This window comes from Macaca mulatta, chromosome 4 (genome assembly GCF_049350105.2).
Source record: "Macaca mulatta isolate MMU2019108-1 chromosome 4, T2T-MMU8v2.0, whole genome shotgun sequence".
Classification (NCBI taxonomy): domain Eukaryota; kingdom Metazoa; phylum Chordata; class Mammalia; order Primates; family Cercopithecidae; genus Macaca; species Macaca mulatta.
In genome coordinates, this window is record NC_133409.1 from 65,774,011 (window position 1) to 65,787,185 (window position 13,175).

The 13,175-nt window shown below is 34.5% G+C and overlaps 1 protein-coding gene across 3 annotated transcripts in view; it reads left to right on the forward strand.

Moving 5' to 3' along the window:
- Nucleotides 1-13,175, forward strand: part of STXBP5 (syntaxin binding protein 5) — a 193,493-nt gene that overhangs the window by 125,505 nt on the left and 54,813 nt on the right. For all 3 annotated transcript variants that reach the window (XM_015137165.3, XM_015137166.3, XM_015137167.3), the window contains exons 17-19: nt 2,765-2,890; nt 4,951-5,102; nt 11,685-11,750. In XM_015137165.3, coding sequence (XP_014992651.1) covers nt 2,765-2,890; nt 4,951-5,102; nt 11,685-11,750 — 344 coding nt within the window. The remainder of the gene's footprint in view (nt 1-2,764; nt 2,891-4,950; nt 5,103-11,684; nt 11,751-13,175) is intronic.

Here is a 13,175-nt window from a genome sequence, read left to right on the forward strand (position 1 = left end):
AAGATAGACCACTCAGACCCTTCAGTCTACTCCTGTGTTAAGGCTGACTCTGGGAAGAAATGAAATGCCTCAGTTGTTATTCTGTCACTTGAGATGGAGAGCTATAGCTGATTAGTGGGTATTTCCCTGAGAATAATTTAGAAATTTTGCCTCAGCCAGTTTACAGTTCTGAATGCATTGCCTTGCAAACCTTGACCAGCCAGAAGTGAACTATAGCTCAATTCGTGTAAGCAGTGCCCTGAGTGATTCACATTTACCCTGAAGTCTGAACAACTTTTGCTGTTTCCTAGCATGTATGTCATCAAAACATCAGGTGCCATGGTCTTCCTCATTAGAAATACCAACTGAATGATTCAGAAGGGTTCTTACCTCTGAGTTTGGTGGCAGGAAATTCAACATTGAGTAGTCTTCCTGCTTTCACACACTGTCATTTCAAGGCAGAAGCCTTAAGAATTGCTGAAGTAACCAGGCTTTGCATGTGTTTTGCTGTAGGAATTACTAGGCAAAGAGTTTGTGCAATCAAAAATGTTTTTAACGTAAAGTCCTAGTAGAGTTTTTTTACAATAAAAGCAGTCACACAAAAATAAAATTGTTCACGTTTTTAAAAAATGTGTCTTTCAAGTACAGTTGAAGTTTTCTGGAACAAGTATAGCAGGTATTGTTTCAGAAGCTCTCAGACTCTTTTAAGCCCCTCTTTAACTCTTCATTTCTAAAATCCTAATGACAAGTGTAGTTCAGCATGGACTTAACTATTCATGAGGTTTGGGAATAGATTTGACTACCTGCTGATTAGTTTCACTAGTAGTTCTCTACCATCATCTCAAACTTAACCCCATAGTCTTCTAAAACTACCTCTTTATTCCTCCCTCCCTCCCTTCTGTCTGATTGTAGATTCTCTGTGTCTTCTTTTCTTCCTCTACCCTACCTCTACTCAACCTCCAACTCATTCATTCATTCAGTAAATATTGAGTACCTCCTTTGTGCCAGTGTTATAAGTATTACTAGCTGCAAGGTTTCTGCCTTCCTGAAATGTAAAGCCTAGTTTATTCTTACTCCATTAATGTGTTTCAATCTGCCTTTTTCTTGTTTCACATCAGAATCACAGGAACTTCCCAATTGGTATCCCTATTCTACTTCATCTTACCTATATTCACCAAATTAATCTTCCCCAAATATTTCTTATCAACCTTCATTGGCTTTTAATTCTTTCTTTTTCTTTTTCTTTTTTCTTTTTTTTTGAGACGGAGATCTCGCTCTGTTGCCCAGGCTGGAGTACAGTGGTGTGATCTCAGCCCACTGCAACCTCCGCCTCCCAGGTTCAGGCGATTCTTCTGCCTCAGCCTTCTGAGTAGCTAGGACTGCAGGCACTCGCCACCACACCTGGGTAATTTTTGTATTTTTAGTAGAGATGGGGTTTTGCCATGTTGGCCAGGCTGGTCTCAAACTCTTGACTTTAAGTGATCCGCCCACCTCAGCCTCCCAAAGTGCTCTGATTATAGGTGTGAGCCACTCACTGCACCTGGCCTGTCTTTTAATTCTTTAATAACGAAAATATATTACCTTTGTCTAATGTGACCATCTACAAAGCACTTTTCATAGGCGTTCAGAGTTTCCTCATATTGTGACTAGGTAGTAATAGTCCCGCTTTCTAGGTGAAAAGACAGCTGGTGAGTAACAGAATCAGTACTCAAAGTCCAGCTTGCTGAGAGTTCTTTCTACCAACATCAAACCTTTGTGGACAGGACTTGAAGACCCTCTAAAGTCTGGCCCTGGCCTGTATTGCTATCTTCTCATTTTTACTACACACTCCTACCACTGTAGCCAAACTTAACACTTACCAATCCTTGAACTTGGGTTTTCTGTCTGCGAATATTCTGCAAGAGCATTTTTTGTAGCATTATTCAGTAATTATTTAAAAAGAGTCTCTGTGATCAAAAATACTGTCACCTCAAAGTCAAGGTAGATTTATGGTGAAAGTAGGCACACACACAGATAAATTGCTCATATTTGTTTTAACTCATTTTTTAACTTGTTTTTGGACAATTTTCATTTTGTTACATCATGTTTTTAAGTTTTGTGTTTTTGTTTTGTTTTGTTTTTTGAGACAAGAGTTTTGCTCTTGTTGCTCAGGCTGGAGTGCCATGGCACGATCTCAGCTCACTGCAACTTCCGCCTCCTGGGTTCAAGTGATTCTCCTGCCTCAGCCTCCAGAGTAGCTGGGACTACAGGCGCACGCCACCACGCCAGGCTAATTTTTGTATTTTTAGTAGAGACAGAGTCTCACCATGTTGGCCAGGATGGTCTTAAACTCCTGACCTCAGGTGATCTGCCCTTCTAGGCTTCCCAAAGTGTTGGGATTACAGGTGTGAGCCACTGCGCCCAGCTGTTTTCAAAACTGCTTTTCTAACTTACATTTTTTCTAACTTGATTTTTTTTTCTCTTCTTAATCCTTGGGCTGCCGCTTCTCTTCATCTTTCTCCCCAGCCCTTCCTGCCTTCTTTCCAAGCCCTCTTCTTCCTCCTCACTTCTTTTCTTTTCCTTCACCCCTACTGTCCTCCCCCACTTTATATGCAGAGTTTGCATATTATTTTTGTTAATTACATACTTAGTCCCTCCAAGCATAGATTAAATGCTTCTAGATAACAGGATTCTGATTTTTGTATATTTAAATATCTAGTATCGTTTCATATAAAAAGATGTTTATAATTATATAGGACAATAGTTGAAAATGGGTTGAAAGATAACATGTTTTCTTTTATTTTAGAGTTAAAAACTCACCACTGAAACAGTCTCCAGGTTATCAGACAGAACTGGTTATTCAGTTGGTTTGGGTGGGTGGAGAACCACCACAACAAATAACCAGCCTGGCAGTCAACTCTTCCTATGGACTGTAAGTATAAGTTATTTTTTTTCTAAGTCTCTTCATAGTATTCCATACATCATTTTGTTTTTAAAAATAGAAAGGATGGTCTTTGTTATATCGTCACCTAAAATGGCATTCTATAACTTTAATTTCAGACCAAATTCACTGTTTATTTGGAACATAATTTCATTCTGAATAACTTACTTCGGGTATGCATGCAGTACTTCCTGATGTAAAGTTAAATGCTTCATGGACCAATAAATTATTTGCGATGAAGTTTTAAAGTCAGTATATCCTCTCCTAGATATACCCCCAGAAATAATTTTCTTATTAATAGTTACTGTAATGGAAATCTAACAACATGAACCCAGAAGACTGTGTTATAAAACTGATTTTTGTAACTGTTGAACTGTAGTTGTGTAATTTTTCTTTCTACTTTCAATTAACTTGTGTAAATTGTAAAGGCCTGATAATTAATATTCACCTATACTACAGTATACTTGTTTTATTTATCAATTCATGCCTTCAGCCATATAGTGTTAGTTATACATACTTTTATTACAATATGATAGACTTGTAAAACATTTGTTGTTTTCTTGTTTCAGAAGTCAACACTGCAGTGTAAGCAACTGCTTCCTGACTGTTCAGTCCCGGAGCTATTTATCATGTGTAGCTCATTATCTCCTTGCTTGATGCTAGCCCTAGGGACTCATTCATTTTTTTTCTTGCCAGTAGCTCCCACCACCTACTCTGTCTCTTGCAGCTGTACAGTTAGCCCTCTGTATCCACCTGTTTCTTCCATGGATTCAACCAACTGCAGATGAAAAATATTCAGAAAATATAACAAAAAAATACAACAATTAAAAAAATAAATTTTAAAATACAGTATAAAAATTATTTATATAGCATTTCCATTGTATTAGGTATATGTAAATAATCTCAAGATGATTTAAAGTATATAGGAGACTGTATGTTAGTTACATGCAAACTCTTTGCCATTTTGTATTGAGGACTTGAACATCCGCAGATTTTAGTATCTGTGGGGGTCCTGGAACCAAGCTTCTGAAGAAACCAAGGGACAACTATACATCAAACTAACACTGGCTACAGTCTGAGATAGTCTTCTTTCATATATTTTATTTGCTGCCATACAATGTAAGAGCACAAACTTTCCTATTTTAAATATTTTATTGTCCACAACCATTAAAAAACATAGGAAATGAGAAAAAGAACCAATAGGAAGTTTCAAAGGAAGGTGCAGATCAATGAATTACAGGCCTCACTAGGCTTACAGTTGTATTTTGTTTGGCAATTTCTGTGTATTTTTAGAATTTTAATTAGTTACCAAGACTATATAAATCCATACTTAGAGCTCCAACTTAAAAATCTGATTATGTGGCCGTGTCCATGTTTCTGCATCGCAGCTTCAGCTGGAACAGAGTTGAAGCTTTTCATTAGATGTGCCATACACTGTTAAGTAACCGTGTGCTTACATGTCCTCTTTTACTTACTTATATAGCCCTCTATACATGTCAGTTTTCCATTCCTGGCTTAAAATATCTTAAAAGAATAAATTTCCTTTATTCATAGTTCCTGACTCATAATTGAGAAGATATTTAGAACACCCCAAAGGGAGGCCTCCAAGATGTATACTTTCTACTTTTTATTCTTGACTTGAATGATTACCAAAACTTACCCTAATGTCTAATCTCCTACTTGCCTAGTACAAGGGAATGTCTCCCACCCGTGAAGAGCTCAAAATGCCCCCAAGGTAGAAAAATAGATGTTGCATTGCGAGGTGTGAGAGATTTCTATCTCTGATCAAGTTTCAACTCCTATGCCAAATATTTTTATAAATAATACAGTTGATTGATTTAGTGATATTAAATAATTAATGTCTGCAGAAGATCTAAACAGTTCCATGAGAAGGCACATGTAACCTGTATTTCAGTTCCTATAGTTATCTTTTGTTTCAAAGAATTTTCTGAAGGACCCACCATGCTTCTTTCTTCAGCCTTGTAGACTGTAGTACATTTTCTTGGAATTATTTGATTGTGCTAAAATGTTTGTTATTTTCCTATTTGCAGGGTGGTTTTTGGCAACTGCAATGGCATTGCTATGGTTGACTACCTCCAGAAAGCAGTGCTGCTCAACCTGGGCACTATTGAATTATATGGCTCTAATGATCCCTACCGGAGAGAACCCCGATCTCCTCGTAAATCTCGACAACCTTCAGGAGGTAAAAAGAAAATCCTGAGCTTTAGGATTTCTATAAATGCTGACTTACTTCTGTGAATATAAGTATTTCAGTTAGGTAAATGGCTTGCCTGATTTAGTCTATATATATAAACTTCCAAAAACTAGCAAAAGGCATGAGTCTTATTTTTTATTTTTGTTTTCTATAGTTGTGGTTTTTGCTTTTTTTTTTTTTTTTTTTTTTTTTTTTTGAGACAGGGTCTCACTCTGTCACTCTGTCACCCAGACTAGTGTGCAGTAGTGCCTTCATCGCAGCCTTGACCTCCTGGGCCCAGGTGATCCTCCCACCTCAGCCCTCTGAGTAGCTGGGACCACAGGCACATGCCACCAAGCCCAGCTGATTTTTTGTATTTTTTGTAGAGATGGGATTTTGTCATGTTGCCCAGGCTGATCTCAAACTCCTGGGCTCAAGTGATCACCTGCCTCATCCTCCCAAAGTGCTGGGATTACAGGTGTGAGGCACCACACCCGGCCTGCTTTTCTTTTTAATATTATAGGATTTTATTGCACATTGAGAAAGAACCACAGGATCAAACTTCTCAGCTGAAATATAACGAAAGGAATATTTGTATCATTATTATATAAAAAAGTTACTTTCAGAGATTTTGTTCCTTTTCATTGTTTGGTTTTTGTAAGACCAATGATTTATTATTTAAACTATTTAATTCAAAGGAATCATTCCCATGTGGGAAAAAAAGGAAAATGCAAAAGTAAATTTTAGTTCTTTGAAAATATAGCATTCTCAGATAGCTTTGATTAAATGTAAGCCTACAGTCATTGAGAATTCTCTTTATAGAGTTCTTTTATGTTTGCTAGGTAATTAGTCGTAATTTTAAATGTTCTACCATAATACCTCAAGGTATACATGTATACTTAGCTATATATACCAGTACTTCTTGCCCTTTTTTTATTTCATGACACACATAAAAAAATGGCGTTTGATATATGGCACACAGGGTACACTAATGAGGCTTCCAGTTATAACTGGCCTGGTGATACCCAGTTTCCCCAGGGCCTGCCCAGCTGGACCAGAGATTGAGGGCAACCCTATTTGGGGCATACTTAACTCATTTGCAGAATACCAGTGTGTATTGAAACACCATTCGAGAAGCTCTGGTCTGTACTTCCTAACTCAGTCTGCTCTGAATTAAAAGTCATTCTGCAATTCATTTTTCAGTTGTGTTCAGTACATTATTAACTAATACTGCAAATTTTACAGTTCATGGGAAAGAAATATGAGGGGATATAGACCTTTCTATTACTTTGGCTTGATGATTGAATTTTTCTTTTCAAAGTTTTGTTTTTCCATTTTTGTTTGAATGTGATCATTTTGTCATGTAATATCTTCAGCAGAGATTGTTGTCCCAACCATACCATTCTAGTATTTTTGTCTCCTTTTTTTTTCCTTCCGCTTTTCATTGCTTCACTAAGGTGTGCTGATTGTGACTTCTTGCATGTGCGGCCTTTCTAGCTTATATTCTGAATCTATGAAAAAACTTCGTTCTTCTTTTTTAAGTAAGTCATTTATGCTTTGGCTTGTTTGTTCTTTGTAAAATCATTGGGAGTTTTTTTGTTCATTTTTAAAAGAGCTTATTAAAACATTCTATGTCTAAAACACTGTACTCATTACTTAGATTCATCTCATGACATGTATATGAAAACAGCTATTTAAATACTTGTGCCCCAATTCTATCTCTTTATAAAGCAAAGATACTAATATTTAATGCTAGAATGTTAGAAAGTTATCATGATAGAGAAGAAATATTTTTTGAAGATAAAACCTTTAGTTTATTTTACAAATGTGGTAAAAATTTCACTATCCATAAAATTAACCTCTTTTCTCCTTTATACCTTATACTAGCTTATATAAAATTGCTAGAAATTAAATGCCTAGATTTATCTAAGGATAGAGACTGATTTTTAGCATTTAATTTTAAAAATACTTTTTAAAATTTCACTGCATCCTACATTATTCTCCAGTAAACCCCATAATACATATTATTTATATTATTGTTTGCTTTATTTTATTATTGAAGAATTAGCTATGTAGGCACAGGAGAACTATTTGAGTTTTTCTTTATTAGTTTAAGATATTCACCCATTGTTATTATGCCTCACTTTGTCAATATTTAGGGTTATATTTTAAATAAAAATTAAAATTATGTTGAAATATGTTTTAAAATAACGTCTTAAGAATATTTCTGACACTAATCCCCCCCAAATTTATAAATATTTGAAATAAATATAGAATGATTGGTATAAAAGTTCTTTGTCGTGAGGTAAAAAATGATATTCTTCCTAACGTGTATTTTATAACATGTTCTTAGGTGTAGACCAAATATCATCAAATTGTTCTTCAGGCTGTTTTAGAAGAACAGTTTAAAGAAATTTTTTGTTTTGCTACAAATAGATGCTGATATATTTTATAAAGAATGTAGTTCATATGAATTTTAACATAAAACTGTTTCGGCTAAGTTTAAATGTGTCATAACTGTACTACAATGCAGTTGTATTATTTAGTAAAATATAGGCCATGTTTTCATAATAAAAATTCTAAAACTGTCACAAGGACAAACAGTAATGAAGTATTTCAGCTACTCATATCTGCTAAAAATCTGATTCTACTAAAAATGAACTGTTGGATAATATATATCTTGTTTTGCTGGTCACGTTTTATGATTCAGTAGAATGATAAAATACTAATAATTGTGTGTATATTAAATCTACTAATGATTGCGTGTATATTAGTAGAAAGTAGAATTATGTAACTTTGATTCTGAGTGCTACATTAAGAAGAATCATTTTCCTCTCTGGAAAGTATGAAAGCTATAAGAGAAATTGAAGCCTAAGGTCCTTTATGTAAATGAGGCAGACCAAGCAATAATAAAAAGAATATCAAGATAATTGGTGAATTTAAAAGGTATCCCCAGCTGGTGAAGGTCAAACATTTTACATTTCAGTTTATTTGAGGCACAAATTAGTCAGAATTCTAGAATGAGTTGCTATGTGCATATAGAAAATAGAAATGATCGATAGAAGTCAGCAGAAGTTCACTAAAAGTAAGTTGTAGCAAAATCAATTTTACTTTTTTAATCTGGTAACTACATTGATGACTTATGGCAGCCTGTTGACCTAATGTTGCCTGAAGTTAATGAGGTATTTGAAAATTAATTTTAGGATATTTCTGTGAACCAGACAGGTAGAAGTGACCTCAATACCTATTTCAGTTTAATGATGGAAAGTTTGATTAAACCAAGAGTCAGCAAACTATTGTCTGTAGGCCAAAACCTAGCCTAGTGCCTGATTTTGTACATACAGGTTTATTGGAGAAATACCATGTTTATTTGTTATGTGTTGCAGCTTTTGTGCTGCAACATAACAGCTGAATATTTGGTGACAGAGATTTTGGCTGAAAAAGCCTGAACTATTTATTACTTGGATCTTTACAGAAAACATTTGCGAGCCCTCTCAGTTAATGGTACTGGATTAATATGTGGTCTAATTACCTTGATGTAGTGTGCCCAGTTAATGCATATATTGTGTTGAATAACATAGGATTATGTTTTGTTGAATATTTCAAATAGTAAATGTAGCTTCCTATCTGGACTTTTGAAAGATAAGATAGGCTTATCAGAATGGTCACTATTTCAGGGCAAGGTAGGTATTACATTTGATGGCAGAGTAACAACTCAAAAAGATAATTTATCGGTAGAAACAGTAAATTTAAACCAAAGAAATGAGATTTATCAACAATACATGTTGAGTCCTGAGTTTAGGTTATAAAGATTGATTGTTTACATATAGAACAGAAAACACTGGCTTAAGAGTAGTTCGTGTGAAACATAATTGGAGATTTTGTTTAAGCACATCTAAGTTTAAATCTCCACTCTTTGTATAAGTTTGTGATACTAGAAAGGATATTTCTCTGAGGCTCAGTGTCCTCATTTATAAAATGCAGATGGTGACTCCCTCATAAAGTTGGTGTGATTATTAAGTGAGAGGACACATGTGGCATACCTAATCATGTGAGTGAACGTTGTTGGCATTCAGGAGGTTGTTTTGTTACTGTTGACCACAACTTCGTGTGTGCCAGTAATGTGGCAGAACTGCTGAATATACTAATGTGAGAAGTTTAGAACAGTTAAAATTATAGTTCTATGTCTATGTCTATGTTATGTTATTTTCTCCTTATTTTTAAATCAGGGCATTATAAAAAGCAGATTTTGTCCTAAAGCATGCAGAGCTTTTCTACCAGTAAAAAAAAAAAAAAAAAAAAAAACTCTAAGAGTGGCAATTAAGTGGACCATTTCTATAAGTAATTAGGTTTTTGTTCCTATATAAAATGCCTAAAACACTCAGTGCCTCAGTTTCTTCTTCTGTAAAATGAGAATAATACTGTCTATTTCATTTGCTGCCGTTAGGGTTAAATGAATGAAGCACTTAAAACCATATCTGGCACATTGTAAGTACTCAGTAAATGTCACTTAAGACCACTTAACTAATTGGGTTGAGTGAGATACGTTTGAGCAGAGCCTAGGTAGATGTATTGCTAGGAATATTTGTTGAAGGGATTCTGGCAGCAATAGAGGGGATAGATTAGGTTACATGCTATGAAATTCTTTCACATGTATTCACTCAAACATTCAACAAATATTGAGACTACCATGTGCTATGCACCATTATAGGCAGCAAAACAGACAAAATTCTCTACCCTCACGGAACTCATGTTCTACTGGAAGAGACACACACTTAAAAAAATAAGTAATATACAGTAGATTACATTAATAGTGCCGAGGGGAAAAGTAATTGAAGGAGGATTTGAAATATCAATGATGGAGTGTTAAATTTAAAATAAAAGAGTGTCTGGATGACTTCAAGTTTAAAGGAAATGAGAGAGCTATTATCCATGAGGATGTCTGGGAAAACAATCAAACAAAAATATTTCATGCAAGAGAATAAGCACAATTTGCTCTGAAGCAGTACACCTGGTGAGTTCAAGGAACAATGAGGAGTCAGTGTGGCTGGAGAAGAGAGAGTACCAGTGGTGGGCAAGTCAGTGAAAACAGCAGATAGTCTGAGAGGTAACAGGATACAATATACTATAGGATCGTATACATCACCCCACCAAGTAGGGTTGGACTTTGACTTTTACCCTGAGTGAGATAGAAGGCACTGAATGGATTTTTAGCTTATTTAACAGTTGTTTAATATCTAAACGAAATCCTCTCTATCCACATTCCGTAATTCAACTCCTAAATGTTTCTTCCTTGGCCTTTTTAAGAATGATAACTATATCATGTAAGTCTAATAACTTTTTTAGTCAATAAGTTCAGTAATTATTATATCATAAGGACCCTCAACTGAAACCTCAAAGTGATTTCCCCTAAGTATAATTTTTAGTAGCAGTTGACAAAATACCAAGGGGGTAAAATTTCAAATTTGATCATTTTTATTCAGTGCTAGGCACATCATAAAACTGGAGTATGTTATCACTACTGTTTAGATATCCTCTGAGTGTGCTATCAAGAAAGAGTACATGTATATAAACAAATATTTTATCAAAGATTAAATGCATACCTATAATTACATCTATCATCTTAGAACCATAAAAACCAGGTTTTCTTCCAGGACCATTAGTTTGATGAAGATTTTTTTTTTAAACTACTAGTTATCAGGCTGGGTTGGTGGCTCACATCTGTAATCCCAGCCCTTTGGAAGGCCTAGGTGGGCGGATCATTGGAAGTCAGGAGTTCGAGACCAGCCTGGCCAACATGGTGAAACCCGTCCCTACTAAAAATACAAAAAAATTAGCCGGGCTTGGTGGGGCACTCCTGTAGTCCCAGCTACTCGTGAGGCCAAGACAGGAGAATCGCTTGAACCCAAGGATGTGGAGGTTGCAGTGAGCCGAGATCGCACCACTGCACTCCAGCCTGGGCGACGGAGGGAAACACTGTCTTAAAAAACAAACAAAAAAACGACTAATTCTCATTCAAGAACTTCCTATCTAATAAAAAAAAAACTAATGTGTGCCTCAAAATAGAAAACTTTTCTTAGAAGCCCAGTTCAGTACTCATGTTCTCAGAAAATGTTACTTTGAAAGCTTTCTCAATGACTGTTGGAAATGTGTTTACCAAAGTAATAGAAAAGCAGATACTGGTGATACATACACATTCTGTTCGTCGATGTGACACCTGACTTCTAAGGCTCGGACATGTGACTCCTTGCCCAGCTAGTCCAAATTCTTGATGTGTCTTTATTTATAGTGTTTAGACAATTTGCAGGGGTTTTTATAACTTCAGTCACCAGGGAAATTTATAATCATATTGTTTACTTTGTATTTTATCATAGATTATATTTTTAACTGATGAATGCTGTATTAGTTTGAGGTATTTTAATATAAAATATTTCTGTCTCAAACCCAATGAGCATGGTATCAATACCAACAGTCTGTTAATTTATTGGGTTCTTTTAAATGGACGGTAGTTAAATATGTACTATAAATAAAAGACAAAACCGCACTTATATAAATTTATGGGTTGATTTGTTTTTTGTTTTTGTTTTGTAGCCGGTCTGTGTGATATTAGTGAAGGGACTGTTGTTCCAGAGGATCGCTGCAAGTCTCCAACTTCTGGTAATTTGTTTTTTTTAAATTTCATTAATAATTACGATTCTATAAAATCTAAGATAGCATACCAGTGTACATTTTGATAGAGATGCATTTAAAATACATCTACAAAAACTTTTGTGTTGTATATTTATCCTTAAAATCTTAACTGCTTTCTTTGACTTCTGATTAAGCGGAAAGAAATGTAGCTGTGCTAAATAAAAATCCAAAACTTCACCTGCTGAGAATCCTGTAATTGTTTATTTAACTTTCTTATATTTACACCTTTTTTTATAGAAAATATATCTTACTCCTTACCATTGGATCAAATGTCTTAGTTATCTACAATCTTTAAACGTTATGAAAAAATGTTTAACACTTATAATCAAGTCATGAGTATGGTCAATTAGAATAATTATAGACTAGTTGCATGTATTTTTATTTATGATGAAAATAATTTCTTATATATTTATAGCTGTATTAAAGCAGTTCTCATTTCTTATCTATAGATGGGTCTTTTTGTGACTTATGCATATATTAATATTTCAAAAGAATGTTATTTTTATTATTTTTGGAGACCTCTTAACAAGATTTTGAATTTATTTTATTTTGGTGGATTGATCCTTTTCTAATCCTTCATAAAGTTAATATTATTCACCAGTTTTCTAGTGAAAAGATCATTCATAGCATAAGTAACACTGTTGTTAAGACAGTTTTTGTTCCTTCCGTAGCTGGTAAAAAAACTTTAAGAGGGAATAGTTGTTTCAGATTGCAGGAGATACCGGTTATGCACTACATCAGAAACAATTGTCAGAATGGGAAATATTGACAAGAGTATTTTGTTTTACTCCCTCACATTTTAGTGTAATATTTTATTATACCTAAGACTGCAAAAGCTTTTATGATGTTTTCCTTTTACAATTGCATTTTCCTGATGTTAAACTAGTTGATTATTAAAGTTAAAATGTATCTATGCATTTTCTGACTTTCTTGTTCTTTAAACTTCATATTTAAATTTATTCATTAAACTAATAAAACATATGGAGGAATTGCTCACATAATTAGTACCTGATAAGTTTTAACATTGGTAGAATTAAGTTTGAATGAATAATATGAAGCAGGAACTGTTTTCTGTCTCCTAGGATTATTTATTTCTGAATTTGGAATTTAGAATTGTAATATCTTTTAGTTCTTACTCTTCTTCTAACTACATAAAATAATATTCTGACCTTCTCATCTTCTCCAAAATCCATGTAAATGCATTTGTCAGTATGTTAAGTATATAAGCCAGGGTGGACAATTTGGACATGGAACATGTAATATGTTATGCTTAAATATGTTAAATCCCATAGGATGCGTTTTAATAAGATTCAGCCCAAATAAATTAGTACTCCTTTTTATTCTGGGCCAGACTTTCAAAAAGTGGATACATCTAGCCCTTTGAAATAAACG